General features: G+C 37.4%; 2 protein-coding genes across 2 annotated transcripts in view; one reads left to right on the forward strand and one right to left on the reverse strand.

The window, feature by feature from the left end:
- LOC145767576 (sodium/hydrogen exchanger 9-like) overlaps positions 1 to 3,678 on the forward strand; it is a 37,320-nt gene extending 33,642 nt beyond the window's left edge. Inside the window, exons 11-13 of the mRNA XM_082579425.1 lie at positions 209 to 291; positions 497 to 602; positions 2,026 to 3,678. Coding sequence (XP_082435551.1) covers positions 209 to 291; positions 497 to 602; positions 2,026 to 2,364 — 528 coding nt within the window. The 3' untranslated portion in view covers positions 2,365 to 3,678. The remainder of the gene's footprint in view (positions 1 to 208; positions 292 to 496; positions 603 to 2,025) is intronic.
- Positions 3,225 to 21,051, reverse strand: LOC145767575 (anaphase-promoting complex subunit 4-like). Its single transcript, XM_082579424.1, has 17 exons — positions 20,835 to 21,051; positions 17,302 to 17,454; positions 15,924 to 16,041; positions 15,412 to 15,511; positions 13,384 to 13,497; positions 12,463 to 12,600; positions 11,644 to 11,741; positions 11,089 to 11,248; positions 10,499 to 10,611; positions 10,094 to 10,199; positions 9,725 to 9,839; positions 9,053 to 9,243; positions 8,599 to 8,692; positions 8,160 to 8,247; positions 7,744 to 7,882; positions 7,216 to 7,371; positions 3,225 to 5,677 (listed from the first exon to the last, which is right to left on the reverse strand). The coding sequence occupies exons 1-17, from the start codon at positions 21,049 to 21,051 to the stop codon at positions 5,570 to 5,572; spliced, it is 2,208 nt and encodes a 735-aa protein (XP_082435550.1). The 3' UTR covers positions 3,225 to 5,569.
- Between the last annotated feature and the right edge of the window lie 1,888 nt (positions 21,052 to 22,939).

Consider the following 22,939-nt stretch of genomic DNA (forward strand, 5'->3'; position numbering starts at 1 on the left):
AAACACTGTGTATCCAGCTAATAAAATTCATCTTTGTACAGACGTTGAATCAATGTAAAAAGAACGTCCCTACCAACTGGAACAAAGTAAACAGAATCACACTAAATCAGAAAAATCAGTTTATTTATAATTCTTCATCTTCTTCTTTACCAACTGGGTTTGGAAACTGCAGCATATGTGCTAACTTTATATTTCTTCTGGTCTTTAGATCGATACCTCATCAGCCCCCGTTCGTCACAAATACGCCGACAGCGCCTGGATGTTCAAGAATTGGTACAAGATAGACCAATAGTATCCTTTTGCATTTAGTTAGACTGACGTTAGTTTAATACTTATCTCAACTAAGATTTGTTCATCCTATGCAAAGCTACACGAATTTTTGAACTGAACTGTTTTGAACTAACCGTTGTAACACCGTTTGTAATTTGTACTAACTGCTTTTGTTTTTTAGTTGTTGGTATTAATTTTATGAAATTTCTTAACCATACCCCAAAAGTTACATCAAACCTATCCTGACCCATGCCGGACCCCCTTTAACCAACACCATGCCAGGGTTTTGTTACCCCCTTGCAAGCTGCTTGACCAGCCCGAGAGCATACGCGGTGAGAATTTGAGTTACTGTCGTATACAATTGGACTAACATTGTGCATGTTTGAATATGATAGCACAAGTCCTTCAAAACAAACGTAACAAACAAAGAAGATTAAGTTCTCATTGTACTTCGGAACTAATGGGAATATGGCTGGTTCCTTTATTTCAGCAACCAACTATACCGACCTGGCGTGAGCGATAGCTTTTCAACAAACTGCTTAAAGCGTGAATCGAAACAAAATTACTTGATTGGAAAGATTGGTTTGAATCTTTATCCTCGGACTGAGAAAGCTTCTGATGATATTGCAGTTTCGCATACTTGTAGAAGATTTAAACCACTGGCGCAGGCCCGAATGCTTTGCTCAAACGCACACCCCGAAAGTCGAACCTGCGCTGCGTGATCTCACTGTTTTTTTATACACGCAGTCAGGCGCCCGACTGAGTTATTGGTCAAACAACTTTCCAACTCAAAGCGATCTCTTCTGCTGCACCCTCATATGGCTTATACTGTGTTGTACTGATATACATAATAATAGCATGAAAAATTTTTATGTACTGGTGAGACTGACGTACATGGTATCTTTAAAGCCGTTAATATTAAGGGGTAGATTAAATATCACGTGTCATTTTCTTGTTTTTATTCAACTCCTTTTCCAATGTGACGACAACAAACAAGCAGCTAGAGTAGACGCTTGTCATCAAAATGATACAAGAAAATATGATGATATAAGAAAGTAATGAAACATCATATTGTTGATTCAAACGCTGTGTTTTCAAACAGAAAAGATACACAGGACAATTATGATGTTGTGCTTACCAGCAGAAGTAGTTTGCAATCCCTTACTTGGAACATCAAAACACTAAGCCTCTAAGAAATTTGATTGCTGATTTCACACAAGGTCTGCAACCTCCAGTCCAATGAGTCTGTGTCCTGCTTGAGAACATGGCTACGCGTGAATATCGAAACAAGACTGCTTGAATTTTGAAAGAAATATCTTCACTGAGTAACAATTAGATCCGAACGAAGCGAAGACAAAGGAATTTTGTGTCGAAACAGAATTTCGAAATACTTTTGCTTCAAACACAAATAAAAATAGTTTGAAATAGTGTGTCCACCTACAACTTCTAGTTGTAAGACTGTGCGAACAAAACAACATTTGTGCATTATCCAACTGCGAAGATGTCACAAGAACGCCATATGATCCTGAGTTTTACTATCCCATGCATGATGCAATATGGCTGTTTTTCTGACCTTCCCTCCGCTAGTGGTGTCATTGGATATTTGAACCTTATGGTAGCAAAATTGTCTATCACAGAATTCCTTAATACGCCATTCGGTCTTGAAAAATTTTATTTAATTAAATTTTATATTTTCGGTCCGGGGTCGCTGTTTTGTGTAGGCTCTAACTCACAACAATTTCTCATTCTTTGCAGCAACACTTAGATGAAGATCAAAGCGAATCCGGCTTCGTGATAAATGCCAACGCTTTTGGAAGCAATGGAACCAGTGCGGCTTCAGTCCCGTCCGTTCCTTCCAGCGAATCGGGAGTGAAATCTGAGAGCGATATCGAAGGAAGTCACAAACTCTCTGCCGGCGAAAGGGGACAAATGACCGGTCAATTACCAGATAGGAATCCCGATGTAACCGCCCATGGCGATCGTATTAAAATCACCCAACCTAATAGCCCATCATTGTTTTCATCCGCACTGGCCGATGTCGAGTGGAATAAGAATCCACAAAATACCGATTTTGCCGACCCTAAAGGGTCATGAACAATAGCAAAGATTCAACTCGGTGTCCTAAAAAAGCATTTCCTGTGCTCAGACTAAACTAGGCTTACAGTTTATTAACTTACGTCAAGGATTCTTTTCAGTCTATTGGAATTTTTTTAGTCAATTGCAAGTCTGTTTTGTGTCACGTCTACTGTTGAATTTCTGGAAAGAATTCATAAAAGCAAACGATTAGATTCCAATGCTGCATATCCTACAACTATCAGCCGCTATCACATTTTCATATGAAGGAAGTTTCGACGAATTTGGGATATGTGATTGCCATCAATTCAAAAATGTCGTTCTATTTTTTTTTTCGAGTGCTAAAGTGCACCATACCTAATACTGGTTGTCCAATTACTAATAAAAATATTGCATCGGCTTGTTTTACTTCGGCAGTACGTACAAATTAAGTACAGTAGCTGAAGTTGCAGCTTATTCCAGTTTTTCCTTCATTATCGTCTCCACCATACGCCCTAATAGTATTGATACATTACCTTATTATTACACATTTCTTGCACAAAGTCATGTTTAGACTGTTTATTAGCCTTGATCCCATTATTTGACTTGCCACTATTTTGAGATTCATCCGCCTATTTAGATTACGTTGCTGCAATATTCCTTTAGTTCATTGTTCGGGAGTATTCAAATGTATCACTTGACGGTATGTTGTCAAACCTACCTAAATCTAACGTAATATGACCGTTTTGCAACCGTCCTCCTCTCATCGTCATGTGACATTTGAGCAACACCCTGCCCAAAGAATTGTGAAAACCTGTTTCATTCATGCATTTAAGTATTGTCATCTGCACTGGTTTACCTTTTGCAAGCTCGTTATTGGGTGAATTTTTTTGAGCAAATGCCTTGATTCAAGCTGTACCTTACCTCCTGTCATATATTGTGCAATCCTTAAGTTCTAGTTATTGCTGAGCCATTAGCAGTAATTGAGTTTATTTCGCACTTCTAAAACGTCGCAGTAATAAGTTATCTGACACAAAGAATGTTATGGAGCGGGCAATTCAAATGAATCTCTTGTAAACTTGGTCAATCCATCATAGCCGATTTCGATGTGCTCTTTTGGTTTCGGAAAATTAAGATTTGATCATGTTATGATTTGAAATTGCCCATCCGTAGGTATGTATTCGTAATTGCATAGCCATGTCAGTCATTGCTTGTACTTTTAATTCGTGCATTACAATATAACACGTGTAGTATTCGACACTCGTTTGGTGGATTTTGTTGACGCAAGTGATTATACGAGCACACTCGTAAAGGCAGCGGGCACTGGTTACAGATAGGCCGATAGATAATTAATCAGTCGTACAGATATCAGCCTGCTTTCGGTGGTGTGAACTAAAGTAATCTTCAAATCGTTACAGAACGGACTTGAAACCCAAGGAAAACGTGGCATGTTATCCAGTACGATACATGCCATAATGAACTCAAAGCAATCGGGTTCACACCCAATGCATCCGTTTAACCGTACCCAGGCCTCGAAATTCGTTTTTATTGACGGCAGACACACCAGTTTTAACACCAATCGTTATACTTAATCACTTTACCTTGATAAGTCTTCGCCATTTGAGAACTATAGCTACGGTTTAGAAGGCTTTTTGAAATTTCAGAAAGGCTTTCATCAGACCAACGGCGTGCGCTAAAAGAGTAAACCGCCCTGTACGCCGCAGAACTGATTAACTTCCACCCAACGAGGTCATGTGGCTTCCCGCTTCTTACGTCACAATGTTCTGGGCACGAGTCAGAAAACTTCTACACTAACGTTACTATTTCCTGCTGTGCAAAGTTTCACTAGGCTTTTTTCTTTAGGTTTATTTTTGCGTGTCATGTGAGCGAAAGTGACGAAAAGAATAAACATAACATTAGAAAAAGAACACTTATTTTTCTCCTCTCCGTGATGCGGTCGCCTCTTCCAAAATAGTATCAGTATTCCACGAGATCATGGCAGGCTCGAGGATATAATCAGGGCCGTCCATGCACATGAGAGCTTCAATAGTATCGATCTTCAAAGACGTGCGCCAATCTCCACGAAATCACTGCTTGTCGCGATACGTAATACCGAGATCTCCATGTCTTTTCTCCAGACTGGCTAATTGAGGGAAAAGCGTAAATGCGAGCTCTTCTTTAGCGATAAAATATGCAGTTTCAAACAACCTCTTCATTTTGATTTTTTCGTTGTCATTCATATTGTCGAGGGCCTTAACGATCGGAAATTGATGGCTTGCGTTATTGTCGGCCAGATATGCTAAAGCTAATTAGCCATATGAGGTAACGATGTGTTGTGATCTTTGACAGAGCTAATCCTTACATTCGTTGTTCATTTAATATATGCGTCTTTCACCACTAAATTTCCCATATGTTGCTGCACCACTGCAGTATTTGCACCACATTAGATTTACTTGACCATTGTCGCCTTTATACCGCAGCCACTTAAGAAAATTTCTTTGATCCACTTTTGGACTGAAACAATACTGCGCACGAGTTTTTGAGTAATAATAATGGTGGCGGTGACTTTATTAATTTTATCCACTGTCGTAGAGCAAGTAAATTCATCGCCCTCATTCTCACTTTCAGAATTTTCCCTGGGCCTTTTCTTACTGTAATATCAAAACTAAACGAGTTTTGATGCATCTTGCTGTAGTAGCCTACTCGTATAATCTAACTTTGTGACCAACCGTGCTTTATCAAATTATCAATATTACTCGGAGATCAAAGCCAGACATTGACATAAGACTTGAACTAAGTTGCGCGTGATTAGTGTAGAAGTACCGGTGCTCCCATTGATTCTTAGCGAAGAATTCACCTTTCTTATGCTGATTCAATGTCATCAATCGTTAAAGCAATGTAAAAATCGAAAGTTTTCCTACTTAAATAGAAGCTAAGAGTAACTTTTCTAGATGCGCGCTGGGAATGCGATAATTTCCCGCGCATACAGAATGCACGGGAAATTATATTCTTGCAACAGTTGTTATGCAATGACGATTTGTACCGCTAGTTCCTGTGTTATTTCTCGGCGGACAAATATGGCCGATCTAGAGGGTACTCCCCGCGGACATCACATGCTGTGACGGCGGACATGTCCGCCATGAATTTCGAGGCCTGCGTACCCAATGTTACGGCATCCGTTCAACCGTAACACGTCTTTAACTCCCTTGGTTAACTGGAAGATATTTTTGAAAAAAATGGCATGTGTTCAAGATGCTGTCATGGAATTGTCAAATTCGTCATCATCGACGTCATCTTCTTCGTCATTGGTTTGGTCCATGTCATATGCCCTTATATGGCGTCCATCCGCATCAACCTGAAAAGTTTCGACCAGTGATTGTTGTGTCCTTCCCAAGTCAGCAAATCTGTTATATTTTACGTTGACAGACCGTCTGCAGATGTCGAATCAACGCAAACCAAGACGGATTTGCTGGCTAGAGCAGTCTCAAGCTAACAGTAAGGCACATATAAAGGCCAGCGAGCTGCTTTACTGCGTTATTTTCGTACGTATTTTGATTTTTTTTTTTACTTCATCAATTGCATGGGGTGTGGGGTGAAAAACGATTTGAGAAGCGCTGCCTTACAGTAATGATAGCCTAAGTCTTGCTCATTGACCATTATTCCGAAATTAATTTAAAGCATTTTTTAATCATTTCAAAGCATAATCGATCAATCAATCATGTTTGCAAATTCAATCTACAATTCTACATGCATAATAATTTACAACCAGAAAAACATTATGGATTTATCAATTAGGATTTATCACTTGACACATGATGCTTTATAATCCTAAGACATAGTTTCAATTTTCCTTTTTTTTACTTTAAAAGTTGAGAGAAACATTTTTTAAATCTATAGCCTAGTTTCTTTTTAGATCAAATAAGTTTAGAAATATCATTGCATGATGAGTTGATTACAAATTGATTTAAATTAATTTTATTTACCTTCAAATTGTGAATAGTTTTAAATGGATAAAATGTGTGTGAAAGTCACTTTGAAATAGCATTTCTGCCTTTGAAAAACACCGGCAACCTTTTTTTTCTCAACGCACCTTCTTCTTGGCAGTTAAGGTAGGCTAACCTAGTTGGAAATCCCGTTATTCTGAATATCAAAGATAATGGTTCATCTTTGCTAACAAAACGTTGTAAAAACTTTCTGTTTATTGTAACGAGTTTGTGAAGTACCGTATGGTACTGGTGCACCTCGTGGATATGTTGGTGCGTCCTACATGATTTTTCGATTTCGAAGCTACTGTTCAATCATGCTGTTTATTGATTCAGCTGATGTAAAATTTGAAATGTCTGACGCTGCAATGTACGATGCCTGCGATGTCAGGCAGCACCTTGACTGGTTAACCGCAAGGTTGTTTGGTGCTGCCAGACCTTTCTATTGCTATATTTTGATTTTTATATCATTGTGTTTCTTTTTCTCGACTCGTATTGGAAAATAAAATAAAACAAACGTCTCTCTCTCTAGGGTGCACTGCACACCGGTTGAAGAGCACTGATTTCGACAACACTTTCGCTGCAAACGGCTTTTTCAATTAGCCATCCGTTGACTGTGACGCCACACTGTCAAACTACAAACAGTAGGTGATTTACGATACGATATAAAGCTGGGCAGGTGACATCCTATTCCGATATAATTTGATTAATTTGGAAAAGTAATCAGGAAAGCTATTAGTTTAGGCAGAAAGTACTCTCAGAATGCGCAACTTTAAGAGGTTTTTTTTTCAAAATTTTCTGGGAGACGCTGCCCAACCCCCCTTTCTGTGTGTGTCATTTTTGGCGACCGGCTCACTAACATTTGCAATAACTCATTTGCAATAACTCATCATCATCATGATCATCTTACCACGCATGAAACTTTTCTAGTCCCGGATGATGCAACTTGCACTGGGGTCATCGGATCCATTGTGCAGCGATGCGTGATGAACTTTGTTGCGTCACACAGGTAGGATGACGTGTCATCATGGTTCTTCATTTCCTCGAGGAGAGAGTCCAAAGAAACCTGGAAGATATAAACGTATTGAATGCAACTGCAACCCGTACAATAAAACATTTTGGGATTGCGAACAAAATCAGCAAAATTTTTGTCTTTGAAAACATATTTTTAAACACTCAGCAATTTACAATTTTCCCAAATAACTGGACATGTTCGCCCCAAATTCGCAATGTTTTTTCTTGTAGCGGGGGAGCAACCGCCCCCTCCCCTTCGCCTCCATCTTCTTCGGCTATAAATGCAACAATCGATTCAAGGTTGAAGAACTCAGATTATGAGAGAAACCTTTAAAATGGTGTAAAACAAGACATCAATCACTCTTGTACTGTCAAAAGATGGCGGCTCAAATAAGTGTACTAGACCCTTACGCTAGTTTATTACCTGAACTAACAGTGTAGAAATGTCTTGTTTCAATATCATGGTGATAAACTGGTCGTTGTAATAAGCAAAATCTGTTATCATATACTGGTCTTTGGCGCCGTCTGACGGATCAAACTTCAAACGCAATTTCGTCATCGTTCTGAAGAAAAACTTTGCTTTAAAAAAACTACAAAGTTTGATCATCGCTGGTGCTGCTGATTGCTTTAAAACGTGCCTCAAGAAATGTTTTCACTGTCAATATGGAAAAGCAACCTTATTTAAACCAACATTCATAAAATATCGTATGACAGAACAATATACAATTTTATAAGCAGTTAATCTGCGTTTCTTGCGTGCATACAATGTAAAGCAAATGTACAATGACGTTAGTTTTTTTAGTACAGCCCTCAGCCAAAGCAGGTGATACTCCCGCATACCTTGATGTCATATTTAGCTTGGTCAAGACTAACTCAGTGCAAGGCAGCCGGCGTGTTGCTGACAATGCGTAAAAACAACTGTCGGCACCTGAAAACAAACGAATCAATCAAAACTAAACCAAACGCCATCCATGTCAGCCACGGACATGGATCAATCGAAAGGCGATTGAGAGGAACAAAATGTCTGCTGCAACGCCTGATGAAGATACTTTAAAACAAGGCATAATCGACATGTATGAAACAGGGCAAGTCACATCAATGTACTATGTCGTCAACGCAGAACGAATATTCAATATACGCACAATTGCACATGTTAATTTTTCGTCCAATTTTTTCACTGCATTAACACGTCATCTACCTCTTCAGAAACACTAAAAACAAGTGAATGTTGATGAAGTCGACAAAATCAAGATACAAGATCAAACAATAAGCTACCAACCTGACACAAACCACTGGCATGAGTGGGGTTTGAACACGGACGGTTCAGACATGACCTGACAGTGTTGAACTATGGCATCACTGGGTATCCTAAACTGCAATGACAATAACAACTATTTCGACAAATACGCTTTGAAACTATGGCAAAATAAAATGGGAAACAAAGCTATTATATTCCTCAGCAGCAAAATGGTTGGAACGCCTAGTCAATTGGAATGCTGCATTCTCTTTTGAATTGTGGTAATGCTATAGCTGGTAAACAATTTTAACATGTAAAAGTACACCAGAAAACACATTTACTAACCCCATTGTCGCATTTTCGGACAAGTGTTACAACTTGAGCTACTGAAATTCGGCAAAACATGGCCGACAGGAATCACCCTTAAAGCAACAAACAGAACGAAAAAGTCGATAAAAACACGACAATGATCTGATTATAATGAATGAATACGCACGGCGGAGCAGTTGAGAATGGTTTTTGTTTGATTCTTCAATTCAAGAAATAATTGCCTCAATGAAGCTTTAGGTCTGCGCTTCATAATGCAAGGGTTGTTTGACAGGCTCGGAGTGGAATCGACCAGTCTAAACCAGTCGTTGTCTCCGAGAATTTGTGGAGAGGTTAAAGGTGACGCTTGTAAATACTGATCTAGAAAAAATTGAATCTTTATAGAATAAACGGATATCGTAAGGGAAGACATACAATCCAAAGGCTTCAAACACAAGCAACACGCCCGCTTTGACAGCACAAGCGACTGAGCCTAGTTCAGCGGATTAAAGCATCTACACTACAGTACAGCTGTACAAGAATGCAAAACTGCCACAATTAAGCTTCCAAAAGCGCTTTGTCAGTCCGGCTCTAAGGACAAATATTTCATAACGAATCCATTAGTCTAAAAAGTGGGCCGGCCTCTACCGTACGGTTTACAATCACATGCCATGGTAGGCCTTTGTCATCACAGCTAAGCAAGTTGACCCCAAATTGTTCGGAATATGATATTACAAGCTTCGAAATATCGCTTTGCTTCGAAGTACATCAACACTAAAAAACGTTGAATTGAAATCCTTAGACGAAATCGAATGTTGTATATTGTACACCTTCAGATGTAATACTAGCAACAGTTGCTTACAGACTCTATCAAGATTGAAATGCCTTTCTCTGCCAGATAGCTTCAATTGCTCATGCTCATGAATAAATGATTCCGATATAAAATCAGCTACAAATTCCAATTCCTTGACTGACATCTGAAACAAGGCAACAAATAAAAATTAATTATTGCACGAAAGTCAGTACAGCAAGAGAAAAAAAGCTTATTTTCTTCAAGATCAAGTAAAACACTGTCTTTCCTCACAAATATGGATTGTGCACACAGCACTTATTGCTTACATGCTTATGGACTCAAATTACATTGAAGCTCATCAGCTTTTTCAATCCTCGACCACACGGTTGATTAGCAACAAAGTGCCATGATTTCATACAATGAACGATTTGAACATACTTGAACAGGGGGTGTGTCACCAACGGACTCCCCATTAACCTTGAAGAACGCCGAGTACAACCAGCGAAAAAAAGCTTTGAAATTCTTCAAACTTTGCCCGATGACTCTATAAAAAAAATGCAGAACATACTTATTACTTATATACAATCAAGATCAGGGCTTTCCAAACTATGAGTCCCGACTCGCGAGCTCAAACAAATTAAAACTGGGCCTACAGAGGGTATACACTGGAAACTGTCCATCAAGCGGTCACATAGAAAATTATTATCTTAAATAGGGTCGACACCAAAAACTCCATAACAATACTCAGAAACTTCATACTGCCAAAATAAAGCTGCAAAAAGAGTCTTTTTCAATTTGAGGTCCACAAACCATTAAAGTTTATTAAACGCGTTGTTAACCTACTGTTGCATTTCGTTGGCCTTGAGAATGAACGAGCCAGCACACTCGATAACTTTTTCAACTTCAGTTTGATCAAGTAGTTGTAGGCTTCCAAGGATTGACGGCGTGCTCATGCCCTGTGAATAAAAACTGTGTTGACAAACTTCTGAGAATCTAAATAACGCAATCGTGTCACAAGCAAGTTTACCACCATAAAATTTTGCGAAAAACGCTAGGTACCAATGACATGTTCTTATACTTCTTAAAACACCCAAGACAAAATTTAAGAACCACGCCCACAGTCAGAATGTCGGCAGTGCAAGGACTTAGGGTCGAAGTGACTGGATGCTTGGTTAATTTAAGCAAAACACCAAAAATGAAGAAATTAAATTCATGTTCATTGTTCAGTTATAATTTCAAAACCTAATCTGCTTTGTTTTTGAGCTCTGTACATTTTGTTCCGAACTTAAAAAACTGCACAATAATGCAACAAAAACAAATATTATAAAAAATCATCTAACTTTTCAGAGCTGATTTTGAAAAGCATTCGATGCCGATGTTCCCCCGAAAAGTATGAGAGGAGGCATGCCAGCAAAAAGTACAACAGTACATACCTTGATTTCGTTGAGGTGGTAATACAAAGCATCAACCGCAAGTTGAAAGTTAACCAGGAGAAGTTGCTGAATGGAAGTGTACGATGCTTCCACCAATGTGCCCAGTTTCATGACGCTCTTTTGTGTCATGCCATGCATTAAAAGGTCTTGCAGAACTTCACTGAAAGGAAGCATTAATCAGTTGAGCGCTTCAATTACTAGTGACAGCAAGACGACCATTTTACTGCAGCAAACAAACTTTAGCTTTAAAAGACAAAACTCAAAAGGTTTCCGTAAAACTTAAACAAAAATTCTCAGTGATTTATAAAGAGTAGAATATATCAGCAGTCGACCGTGGTAAGTGATGTAATTTGTTTCAGTATTTCTGCTTGTTGAGCCTCATCAGCGCCAATGCTTTGCAGTATAACAAAATTGCTTAATATTTTTCAAAACTTATCACATATATAAACAAACAATGTACTATGCGCAAAAGAAAACTTTTCTGGCTCTTCGTGAGTGTTTTTACTTAGTAATGTAGCAGGAAAAAAGGGGTTTGAATAAAGAGGCCTAATTTACCTTGGTTTGCCCCATAAGAGGAAATGCATGAATTCATCACCGATCGTTCCGGTCATAGTTTTATTAATTAAATATTTGGTTAATTTCGATTCCATCTCCTGTTAACAAAAACAAACTAAGAATATTTCAATAAGTAGTGAATAGCTTAAATGTGCAATTTAGGGTGGAGTGATTTCTTTTTCATATCAGAAAACCAGATGTCTTAAAAGTGGGGTTTTAAAAACAAACAACTTTCAAAGTGATTTTGGTCATCTGCCACCTGCAGTCCTGATGCACCCATGTGGTAAAATGCCCTCAAAGGTCATGTGACCTCCTAAATCAGCCACAATCGAATAACTTTCAAACCGGTTAAGCTAAAAACCTGTTTTTTGTCTTAAAATACTCAGAAGGTCACTTGCACCTGCACGAGCAAAGGCCACTTTTAAGACATCTGTTTTTTTTTTTATGAAAAAAAATTTTTACTTCACCCAATACACATCAAGATTATTTACTTTGCAATCTCATGAATAAGAGAATCACAAAAAGCATAAATTGTTTCGACGCTTTACGGACGTTTCACCGACAACAGCATAGCGCATACTCAGAAAGCAAATGATTTTGTCAAAATTTTACACTTCACACCACAGAAGGTGAGAATTGGAGTTGTCAGGGAGCAGGAAATAATGAAGCAGCTCACATTTCTATGGTTTCAGTTATTTCAACAGATTGGAACAAAGTGCTTCAGTTAGGGCTAAAAAAAAAATTTTTTTGGGACTACTAAACTCAAATTAGCTTTGTAATCTATTATACAGATTGAAAATAACAAAGAATCTTACTAACTTGCACCACCGCTTCACAAGACTCGTTCATCAGATCCAGAACATTCTCAATGTAGGTCATCACCGCTGTCACATGGCAAGTTTTCTGCGCAACCAACTCACAAACCTCCAAGTTGTCCATTATATTTGATATGTTGAACTGATATTAAGAGAAAAAGCATCCAATGTAATATTTGTAACCGTCAATGGTGTAAAATTGTAGGTCTGTGGTTGGACAATTAGATAAAGTCTTTTCATGCAAGAAAGAACAATATAATACTGTTTTTAAGTCTTTGGTAAGATCCGACAAACCTACCAAGACTGTGGTAATAGCGAATTGCACTAGCTTTCCGAACACAGTTCTCTAGTTATGTGCTATGACGAATGGCGTTGAAGTCAATGAGTCGGTATTTCATGCGGCTCTTTTGTTTGGCTTGAGGCTGCTGTCTTGAATGCTGTCAGTTGAGTTTCTGTGTTTTTAGGCGCTATTGCAGTGAAATTTTGTTTTTGTTTGTCGTATCCAGGCTTACACCCGGTGGTTGAAGATTTAGATTAAGTGGACGGGAAGGCAAGGAAGCCAATCTTCGTGTCCACCTTCAGGCATGTCTTTAAGTGTCCTGCCAAAGACACAGCCGCATGCTCTTGAGCGGTGTCGAACCGGCGCCCTTTCGATTGCCGTTCAGGGTTCTCACCACTCAGCTATGCAGCCGACAAATTTTGTTGAATTGGTTGATTAATAGATTAAATGGAACGTATTTCTTCCCTTTCGGCACGGTTGTTAATCTTTCGACTCTGTCTACTCATGAAAATGGCCTCTTTGTATAGGTAATATATTACACAACTCAATGAACAGAAAAACATAAGTTTAAGAGTAAATCGGTAAAGGATATTTGAATATATACATGTTGCCAGTATTGACTGAATGACGTCAGCATATTCTTACTAATTGCATGTTGCAAGATGTAGATTGTTTGTCATTCGATGATAATCCAACGCAGATTAGCTTAAAATCTGAACTTAGATGCATGTCTGTCACTTTAAATACGGAATTCACTGGCTGAAAGAAAACAACATAAAATGAATGTTATTTTTATGACATGTTATTTAATGCTTCACAGTTCACATGCCATTAATGTACACGTGATTCAACTTAAAACAACTTTTATGGGATTTTATGAAATAGACGGATAAAGACAAAAACAAAGAAAAACTATACTTCTTCATTGACTATTCGCTGGGTTAGTTGCTTTCAATAAATCGTGCAAATAAACATTAGTTTTTACCAAGCACAGATGTGCGTTGTGCAGGCCCCTGAGCTCCCGGCGACCATTAACAAGTCGTTAAATGGCCTCCGAAAATACCGCGCCAGTACGCCATGTTTGGTCGCCGGCTTCCACAATCCAACATTTCTCCACTCCGTTAGTATTTGAAACTCTTTTCTCCACTTGCGTTCGTATTTCAAACTTATTTCTCCAAAAAGAAAAAACGATATTAATTAAAGGATTTTTAAAAACACGAATTTTTAACGGACTTTTTATTTTGGCTGCCGGGCGTGAGAATTTTGCCGCCGGGAAGAAGCTCTGGTAAGCCATGCTTGGTCGCCGGAAAAATAAAGGAGCTTAGAGGCTTTGGTTGTGTTTTTACAGCATTGAAAAATGTTGGTAATTTTAGCACAGCTCCATAGTGATGTAAGCTACAGCATTACTTCTGAATTTCTTTCAATCAGTTCTGAGCAATAATGTCAGTGCAATATCTGATTGGAAGGAATATCATACTTACGTTTTAAGTGCTTAATTTAAACTTTAGACTAGCAAATGGCTGATGTGTACATTGTGTAGGCCTAATAGTCTCCTATGGCACCACATTTCAAAACTTTTAATGTCACATATTTTGCATGTCCGAATTCCACATCCATACGTGGCAATTGGGAATGCGAGAGTTCGGGTCAATCTTTGTGTTTTTACCAATTGGACTCTGTTTCCACACCGTTGTAAGTGCTTTTTGCCATAGCAATTCGCCTTCTTATTTCTGTGCTGTCATTGCAAGTGTATGTTATGACACTGCCCAGATAGCAGAAACTACTTACATTTTCAACAGCATTTTCACCAATGTATAAGCTTGGACAAATTTCATCTTATTTACTTAAATTTCATCTTTTTCACTTTTGTTTTGTGGGATGTACTGGCAAACCATGTATTCTTCACTAATTAACTTGACCCTGTTCGAAAGTTCTTGCAGTTTCGCTATACTTCCACCGACCAGCAATATGTCGCCAGCATATCGAAAGGTGGCTTTACACCTAGCTAGAATGAAATATCTTGTGATGTCAATGTGTGGGCGTAGATTGAATAGCCGGCTTTGAGCTTCACATCTAGGGTTGTGGAGTCAGGCGAAAAATACACACCGCCCTCCTCGGTTTCTAACTGGCCGACTTCCGCTTCAGCGTTGCTAGATTTTTAGGATTGTCAGATTTTTAAATTTTAGTCCTTTTTCATGTTTTAAAAAACTAATGTCACTTGTGATCGAAATTGAAACTTTCACAAAAACTGAGAACAAACACTTCTGTTTTCTGGCAGAGTTTTAGAGTGCAATATAGGAAACAAGAAACCATGTTTTGAAACAAGATCACAAACAAAAATGTTATTTTTCATCGTTTTGTATCAAAACGGAGTTAGAGTCCGCCTTTTTTAAGGACTCCGACTTTGGACACGCTAAAATCGCTCCGACTCCACTGCTGTGTTGATATCACACCGAGCCATACACTTCTTTATAAAAAATAGAACTAAAATTGTTTCTGTTCATGGAACTTTGCAATAAAGAAAAACAATACGGATAAAGAGAAGTAATGGACAAAAAATCATTATGTCCCAGATTACAAAAAGTTGTCCTAATGGGTGGCGCATCATTATGCCAAAAAGTTATAAAAACAAAAAGTAAAAGTTTGGATTAGTTTATGATAATATTAACTTACAAGTTGGAATGAAGTATGGGGAATAGATAACAGCGGGAAAATACCATAAGCATACAAAGTCAGGGAACTTCTTTCATCACAGACCATGAGAACATGAAATCTAGAACGATAATAAAGATTACAGTTTTAAAATTGAACTCTCCGATTTGATAATGAAGATTCAGCATTGCTTGATGTGTCTATTATAATTACAAGAAAATTATTTTAATGTGACATGTGTTGAGCACAGGGTTGCGAGGATCCAAGTGTGTGTAGAGTTGAAGTAGGTATTACGCCCTGTTGAGCATTAACATCAAGTCAACATGAACAATCTCTTTCAATCTACCGGTACACGTCGCTCAAGGTTTGTCATAAAAAACAACAACGCAGAAGTGAACATTTTGAGCTACTTTGATGGTTTTAAAAACATTTTCAACATTGGTTATGCAGTGTCGAAAACACAGCTGCACAGTGGTGCCCACTGCCCACACTTGCTCAATTAATGGTATATCAACATATTTTGAATAAAATACTTTGAACTTCCAACAACCCTTTTGATGTCAATGTTTATGATGTCTTTTGATGGCAGTACAGGCAAATCAGCAATGTAGTCTTTGAAAGATAAGGAACCAAATCCATGAAGATAAAATTCTACAAAAACAGAAGACTTTTGTCAACAATATTTTCATACACTCACAAATTGTTGTTCGCCCTTCGTTACCGAAGATGGCCAATGAGACTGAATCAAGCTTTAGTCTTGGTAGGCTATAGTCAGTGTACAATATTGTACATGAGTGCAAAAATGTCTGATGAAGCATATCTGTGCGGTGAAGCTTCTGTTGCAGAATGAACACGGGAAGGATGGTTGGCTAGGGTTCTTGTTTAAGGCTCGGGCCTTGCAGTGTTTTCGTTTTTTGACAGCAGACGGCGTATAATACGATGTTTCTAAGCTGATTCTGTGCCTTTATAAATAAGACTGCGCCATGCCGCCATGTTGGTCATTCTGTGGCTAAGTCTTTCAACGAATCCACGTCAATAGCAAATTTTTTTATGGAAGCTTTTAAAGTGTCTTTAATACGTTTTCTTTGACCACCCACATGTTAGTCAGTTCTCTGTAGAGCGGTTGTTTTAGAATGCGATGGTTCGGCATCTAGTGGACGTGGCCTGTCCATCTGATTTGTGTCTTTATATGATGGTTAAAGTGCCGGGCATGTTCACTCTACTGAGAAGTTCGGTGTCTGGGACTTTGTCCTGCCATCAAATCTTAAAAAGTTTTCGGAGGCAGGAAAGGTGGAAGTGGTTCACCTGCCTTTCGTGTCTCCTATAAAGAGTCGAGGCCTCGAGGCTCTAATTCACAAATTACACTTTGATGCAACTGCATCAGATAAGGTCCATTAATTTGCACAGTGCCATTTGATTAAATTGTAGTTTTCGTACCTAATTACAAAATTGCTAGGCTAATATTTTTTTTTCAAACAACAAACCACAGTTTTCAAATGTTATCTTACTTGCCATTTAAGTAAAGTTCTCAAAGCATCCCAGACAACAAATCAATTATTTTCAAACAATGAAACAGATAACTGATTTTCTGTTTGGGATATTTGTCCCTGTTGCAACTCATTGTCAGCTACATGCCACCTGCCTGGTATTGAGTTACATATTGCACAATCTTATAGCATTTCCACTGATACACTAACGTTGTATAAACATATACAAATGCCACTCTAACATGACACATGCTGTTGGTTCAATATTCTAGCAATCAATGGTACAAAAATACAATTCCATATTCAGAACAAACGCTTAAAGTCAAGAAAAAAGAACAACAATCACCTTTAATTACAATTACTGGTACTGATAATACTGATAAGCTTATTACAACATGCACAAGTTTCAAAATTTTGTTTATACCTTTGTTCATTATGTCGGTCTCAAACCATTTCAATAATGTGGCAGGACTTTGCAACAAAGATCGGTCTTCGGACAGATGCCAAATAATCTGAGACTTTTCCATGTAAATAAGTCGAATTCCTCTCTCTTTTGTATTGTATCCAGCTGCAACAACTGCATCAACACATAAAGTTTGCCAATATCAATAAGTATACAATAAGCATCGGCCACCCCCACTAGTGGGGAACAAACCGACAATGGATTATGATGATGATGATGATTATACTATGAAAAAATCTGTTTATTCCCATATTCTAAATTAATTATCAAGCATTATTAGCATTTTTACCAATAGACCTAACCTGTATTGGCTTTTAAATCTAAACAAATGATTGACAATAGTTAACATAATATATTTGGTGACATACAAATAACCAGATTTCTTTGCGTGACACATACTGTACTTTACTAATACCGTACTACAAATGTACCATGCACAACTTTTTATCCTTCGGTGAGATTTATGTTGCATCTAAAGCATCAGATGCACCTTATGGCTATGATAGTCAATGCTAACTTTTGTATAACATGCTGAACTCCCTAAAATAAACATTACTTTGACAAACAACAATTATACAATAGGCTATTGCAATGGTGATGAAGTGTGAAAGCGTCTAAACAAACTCAACTGGAATATATATATTTTTTGTAATTGATGAATACAGATTTCTAATATGATGCCAAAGATATGTGTTGAAATTAAATCCTTAAATTCAAAAGGACTGCGTGTAAACCTTAACATTTGAGGTATTCCATTATAATTCAACAAATTTTAGAAAGAAATGTAACCACTAGGTTTCAAAAGGTGTTGGTTTTGATATATTTTGTTGTTTTCAAAATTTAAACTTGGGCAAAAAAAATTTGAAAATCGGACAAGTGGTTTTTGAGATATCGCGTTTTGAAATTTTGTTGCTGTCACTAGGTGGCGCTGTTGATGTTCTCAATGTTTTTTGATTTTAGGGTTATATTTGGGGTAGAAAGTTGGTTGAAGTGACTATTCCACCATTTTTCATGATGCAGAATTCAAAAGTGGTCTCAATTTTAGTCTAAAAGCATTAGCTAAGGAGTTATGAAGAATTTAAAAAAATTTGGGGGACCAAATGCCAACCCTTAGATTGTCATGTGGGTAACGAGATATCCCGAAAAAAAATTCTGTTCTTGAAAGTTTCTTGCATATACTTCATGATAATATAATATTTTTTTATGAGACTTTTGTCCTTTTTGCTCAATGCAACCTTATATCAAAGATCTATTAATGCAACATTTGAATGATGCTTGCTTATGATGTCACAATTTAACAAATTACAGATTTCCCCAAAAAACTATTTTTCATTGTGAAAATTGCTCGGGAAAACAAAATTTGACTGCAATTTTGAAACAAGGGCTGGTTTTCCTGAGCAATTTTTACAATGAAAAAAGTTTTTTGAGAAAATCTGTAATTTGTTATTGTGACATCATAAGCACGCATCATTCAAATATTGCATTAATAGATCATATAACTTCTCATGCAAGTCTTTGATAAAAGGTTGCATTGTGCAAAAAAGACAAAAGTCTCATAAATAAACAGTATATTATAATGAAGTATACGCAAGAAACTTTAAAAAACAAAAAAAAATTTTAGGATATTGTGTTACCCACATGGAAATTTGGGGGTTGGCATTTGGTCCCCCAACTTTTTTTAAATGCCACACAACTCCTTAGCTAATTCTTGTAGACTAAAATTGACATCATTTTTGAATTCTGCATCATGAAAAATGGTTAAATAGACACTTCAACCGACTTTCTACCTCAAATATAACCCTAAAATCAAAAAACATTGGGAACATGAACAGCGCCACCTAGTGACAGCCACAAAACTTCAGAACGCGATATCTCGAAAATCGCTTGTCCAATTTTCAAATTGTTTTTTTGCCGAGATGCATTTTTCACATACTATGACATACCGTATGCTTTAGTCATCAAAATTGAAAACTTAGTGGTTATTTGGATTTGTTGAATTATAATGGAATGCCTCATTTAGTTATCGTGCTGTAATTAATTATCTTAAGTATAATACACATTTGTAAGAAACTGCATTGTGAAAATGTCTCACAGGCAGTCTGCTTGCTGTTTACCACTAGAAGCCCTGACCGGTCATTTTTGACCGGTTTTGAGTTTTGGCGCTTCATATTTTTGGTGTTCTTGCGATTTGCTAACTTTTGATAAAGTTTTAGTAGCTGTAATAATTTTTCACTAGAACTTTCGCAAAAAGAGTATTTTACACATCTACCTATAGGCCTATAGTATGGGTCTGCTACTATTCAGTGAGTCCGATTCGGTGAGAGCCTTTTCGGTGAGAGCCTTTTTCGGTGAAAGCTCTATTCGGTGATTTTTTTGAATTTTTTTTTGAAAATTATTGGGTACCGTATCATTTCCGCTTTTACATTGTTTTAACGTCGCTAAACGTTGAAATAAGACCCTAACCCCTAACCCCTAGCCCTATAACGGCAATGATAATTAGGCTACGGTACCCAATAATTAAAAAAAAAAAAATCACCAAATAGGGCTCTCACCGAAAAAGGCTCTCACCAAATAGGGAACTCACCGAATCGGACTCACCAAAACGGGCCATTCCGCTATAGTATAGGGTCTGCTACTATTCGTTGAGTCCGATTCGATGAGAGCCTTTTCGGTGAAAGCCTTTTTCAGAGAGTTCCCTATTCGGTAATTTTTTGAAATTTGTTTTGAAAATTATTGGGTATTGGAGCCTAATTATCATTGCCGCTTTTACGTCGTTTTAACGTCGCTAAACGTTGAAATAAGACCCTAACCCCTACCCCTGAAACGGCAATGATAATTAGGCTACGGTACGCAATAATTTAAAAAAAAATCACCGAATAGGGAACTCTCCGAAAAAGGCTCTCACCGAATAGGGAACTCACCAAATCGGACTTACCGAATCGGACTCACCGAAACGGGCCATTCCGCTACCTATAAGCCCTGACCGGTCAAAAATGACCAGTGCGTGATAAGATTTCTAATGTTTGAACAATGTTTGTTTGTATATCTTGTACATCTTTGTATATCTTTGTACGAATAACAATGTTTGATCTAAAATAAAGAAAAAACAATAAAAAAACGCGTTTCATACAACCAGTCACAAATGATCGCAATCGTCCTTATAGGCAGGGAAATATTTCAGGGCTTCTAGTGTTAACACTGTTTTCTAACTATATTTTTTTCTTTGTATTTGTCCGACTAGAAAACACGAAAAAATTATTGCCTGGTTGTTTCATATCAATGTTTGAATTAAAATAAAGAAAAGACAATAAAAAACGAGTTTCATACAACCTGTCAAAAATGACCGCAATTGTCCTTATAGGTAGGGAAATATTTCAGGGCTTCTAGTGTTAACAAATCAAATTACAAATGTTCAATTTCAGACCAAATGATACAGAAAAAAACAGAATTGTGAAACTAATTTCATTTACAAAATGAAACATTGCATAACCTACCACTGCCATCTGGCCTCCAACACAAACAATTGATAGAAGAGCCTTTGTCACGAGGAGAAAGCGACCAAACTCTTTCAAGAGATGACAATCTATAAAGAAGCAAATCCCCACTGTCAGTTGCCATGGCAATTAAATCTCTCTTCGGTGACCATGACATATGCTCAATTTGGCATTTCAAATGTCGCTCTTTTACGAGCAGAAATTCATTACTTTCCATTTTTAATAAAGGCTTATCTATAAAGTAATTTCAGTTCCTATAAAAGAAAAACAAGTAAACAAAATCAGTCAGGTGTAGAAACTTGTATAATTTATTGCTAAAAGCTTTTGCCATCATAAAGGTGGCTTTTTCAGTATTTTATTCAAATAGAATCGTATTATAGAATGTTTTAGATAAAGATGCTTTGCATTGCAAATTAACCACCATAATATTCATAAATAATATAAGCCAATAAAAATAATATATATACACTAAGTCATGAAAAAAGTAGGCCTACCAAAATGATAAAAGTACGGTATTATATACAACTTTTTATATTTTTCCAAGATTATTCACAATAACAGAAAGCTCAGTTTAGCACGGTAGCAACCGTATTATATAGGCCTACATTAACAGCCATCATTGCTGGACTCAACAGTGGATGTAGCAAGGATAGCAATGTTTGCTATACTTTTAAGTGCTTAGCCAGATAGCGATAGCTAATAAGAATTTCAACTTTCTACAGCTACCATCACTTGCAAATAACGAAAGTTTATTTGAAGAAACGCTGTGTTAAAAGCAGTACGACTACGAGTATGCAAAACTACCAGTAATCTATCAAGGTTTTGTCAGCCTGGGATAAAAATACATCACACAAACAGAAAATGGACACGAAAAAGATATGAAAAAAGCTGCAAGAAGTATACGGCAACGTACGAAGTTAATTTCAAGCCATCAATGAAGACAATTAACCAGATGGCTTATGAATTTGAAAACTAAAACAAGCATAATGTCAATATACATAAAGATTAACAACCAAACCACACTTCTAGTAGCCTACTGCTAAACTATCCTAATCGCCAAGAAAAATTATGCAGCCTAAACGCTCTCAATGGAAAACATGGACTAATCATCTGCTCCATTAGCAAAGTGGCTACAGGCTCCACTCAAAATAATGTGGCACTGGTTTGGCTCTCTGGGTGTGCACTTGAGCAACACATTTCAGGACTACTCTTCATTCAGCAGCACCTAGTGGATGAAATAATTCCCTGGCAAGCGGCAACAATAGTTCAATGTTGAACTATTTGTAATGTAGATTGTTCAATCAGAAATTTCACTCTGTCAATCTCGATAACCGGCGCTCCGTTAAAAGCCTCTACAAGTATGCGAAACTACCAGGAATAATCTATTAAGGCTTTGTCAGTCCAGGATAAAGATTCAAAACCAAACCATGTAACATAAAAATAACATAACACATGATTTGAAAAATTTCAGGTAGGGATGGTAGAAGTAGGGGATTGCTCACTCAAAAGTAAGGTGGACAACTGGAGGGTCATAATGTTATGACAAAATTTGATGCAACTACAGCTTGAGGTCTAATGCCATATGTCGCATACTCAGGTGCAGAAACTATGACCTGCCCATATGTGCACAAAGTGTGTATCGCCTAAATAAATGTAGGAAATATGTGATATCATGTTTATTTAATAGTATTCAAGTCATGATAATGCAGGGGTAGACTTTACACAACACCGATAACGGTAGGTAGTCTCACACTGCTGCAGTAAGGTTTTGCAGATTTTCTAGCACCCAAAATTTTAACCAAATATACAGTAGCAATTCATTTGATGAGAATGAATTTACCTAAAAGCAAAGAAAACGTTGTGCAGTTCTGCTAAATTTTGAACTTCTTCGTAACCCTCCAGCTGTCCATTTCGCAAGAAAAATCAGTAAAGCGAGTCGTCCCAGGCCCAGTCGTCTACTCCACTGTCCCTAATTTCAGAGTAGGCTAATGAAAAACAAAAACAAAACACCCGCTTCTACAAAAAATATCTAACTCTGTAGCTCACCAAGTGTTCATAAAAAAAATAAAACATTGCTTTGTTGATGGTGGTGGTCACTGGTCACA

Source organism: Aplidium turbinatum, chromosome 3, assembly GCF_918807975.1.
Source record: "Aplidium turbinatum chromosome 3, kaAplTurb1.1, whole genome shotgun sequence".
NCBI classification, from domain to species: Eukaryota; Metazoa; Chordata; class Ascidiacea; order Aplousobranchia; family Polyclinidae; genus Aplidium; species Aplidium turbinatum.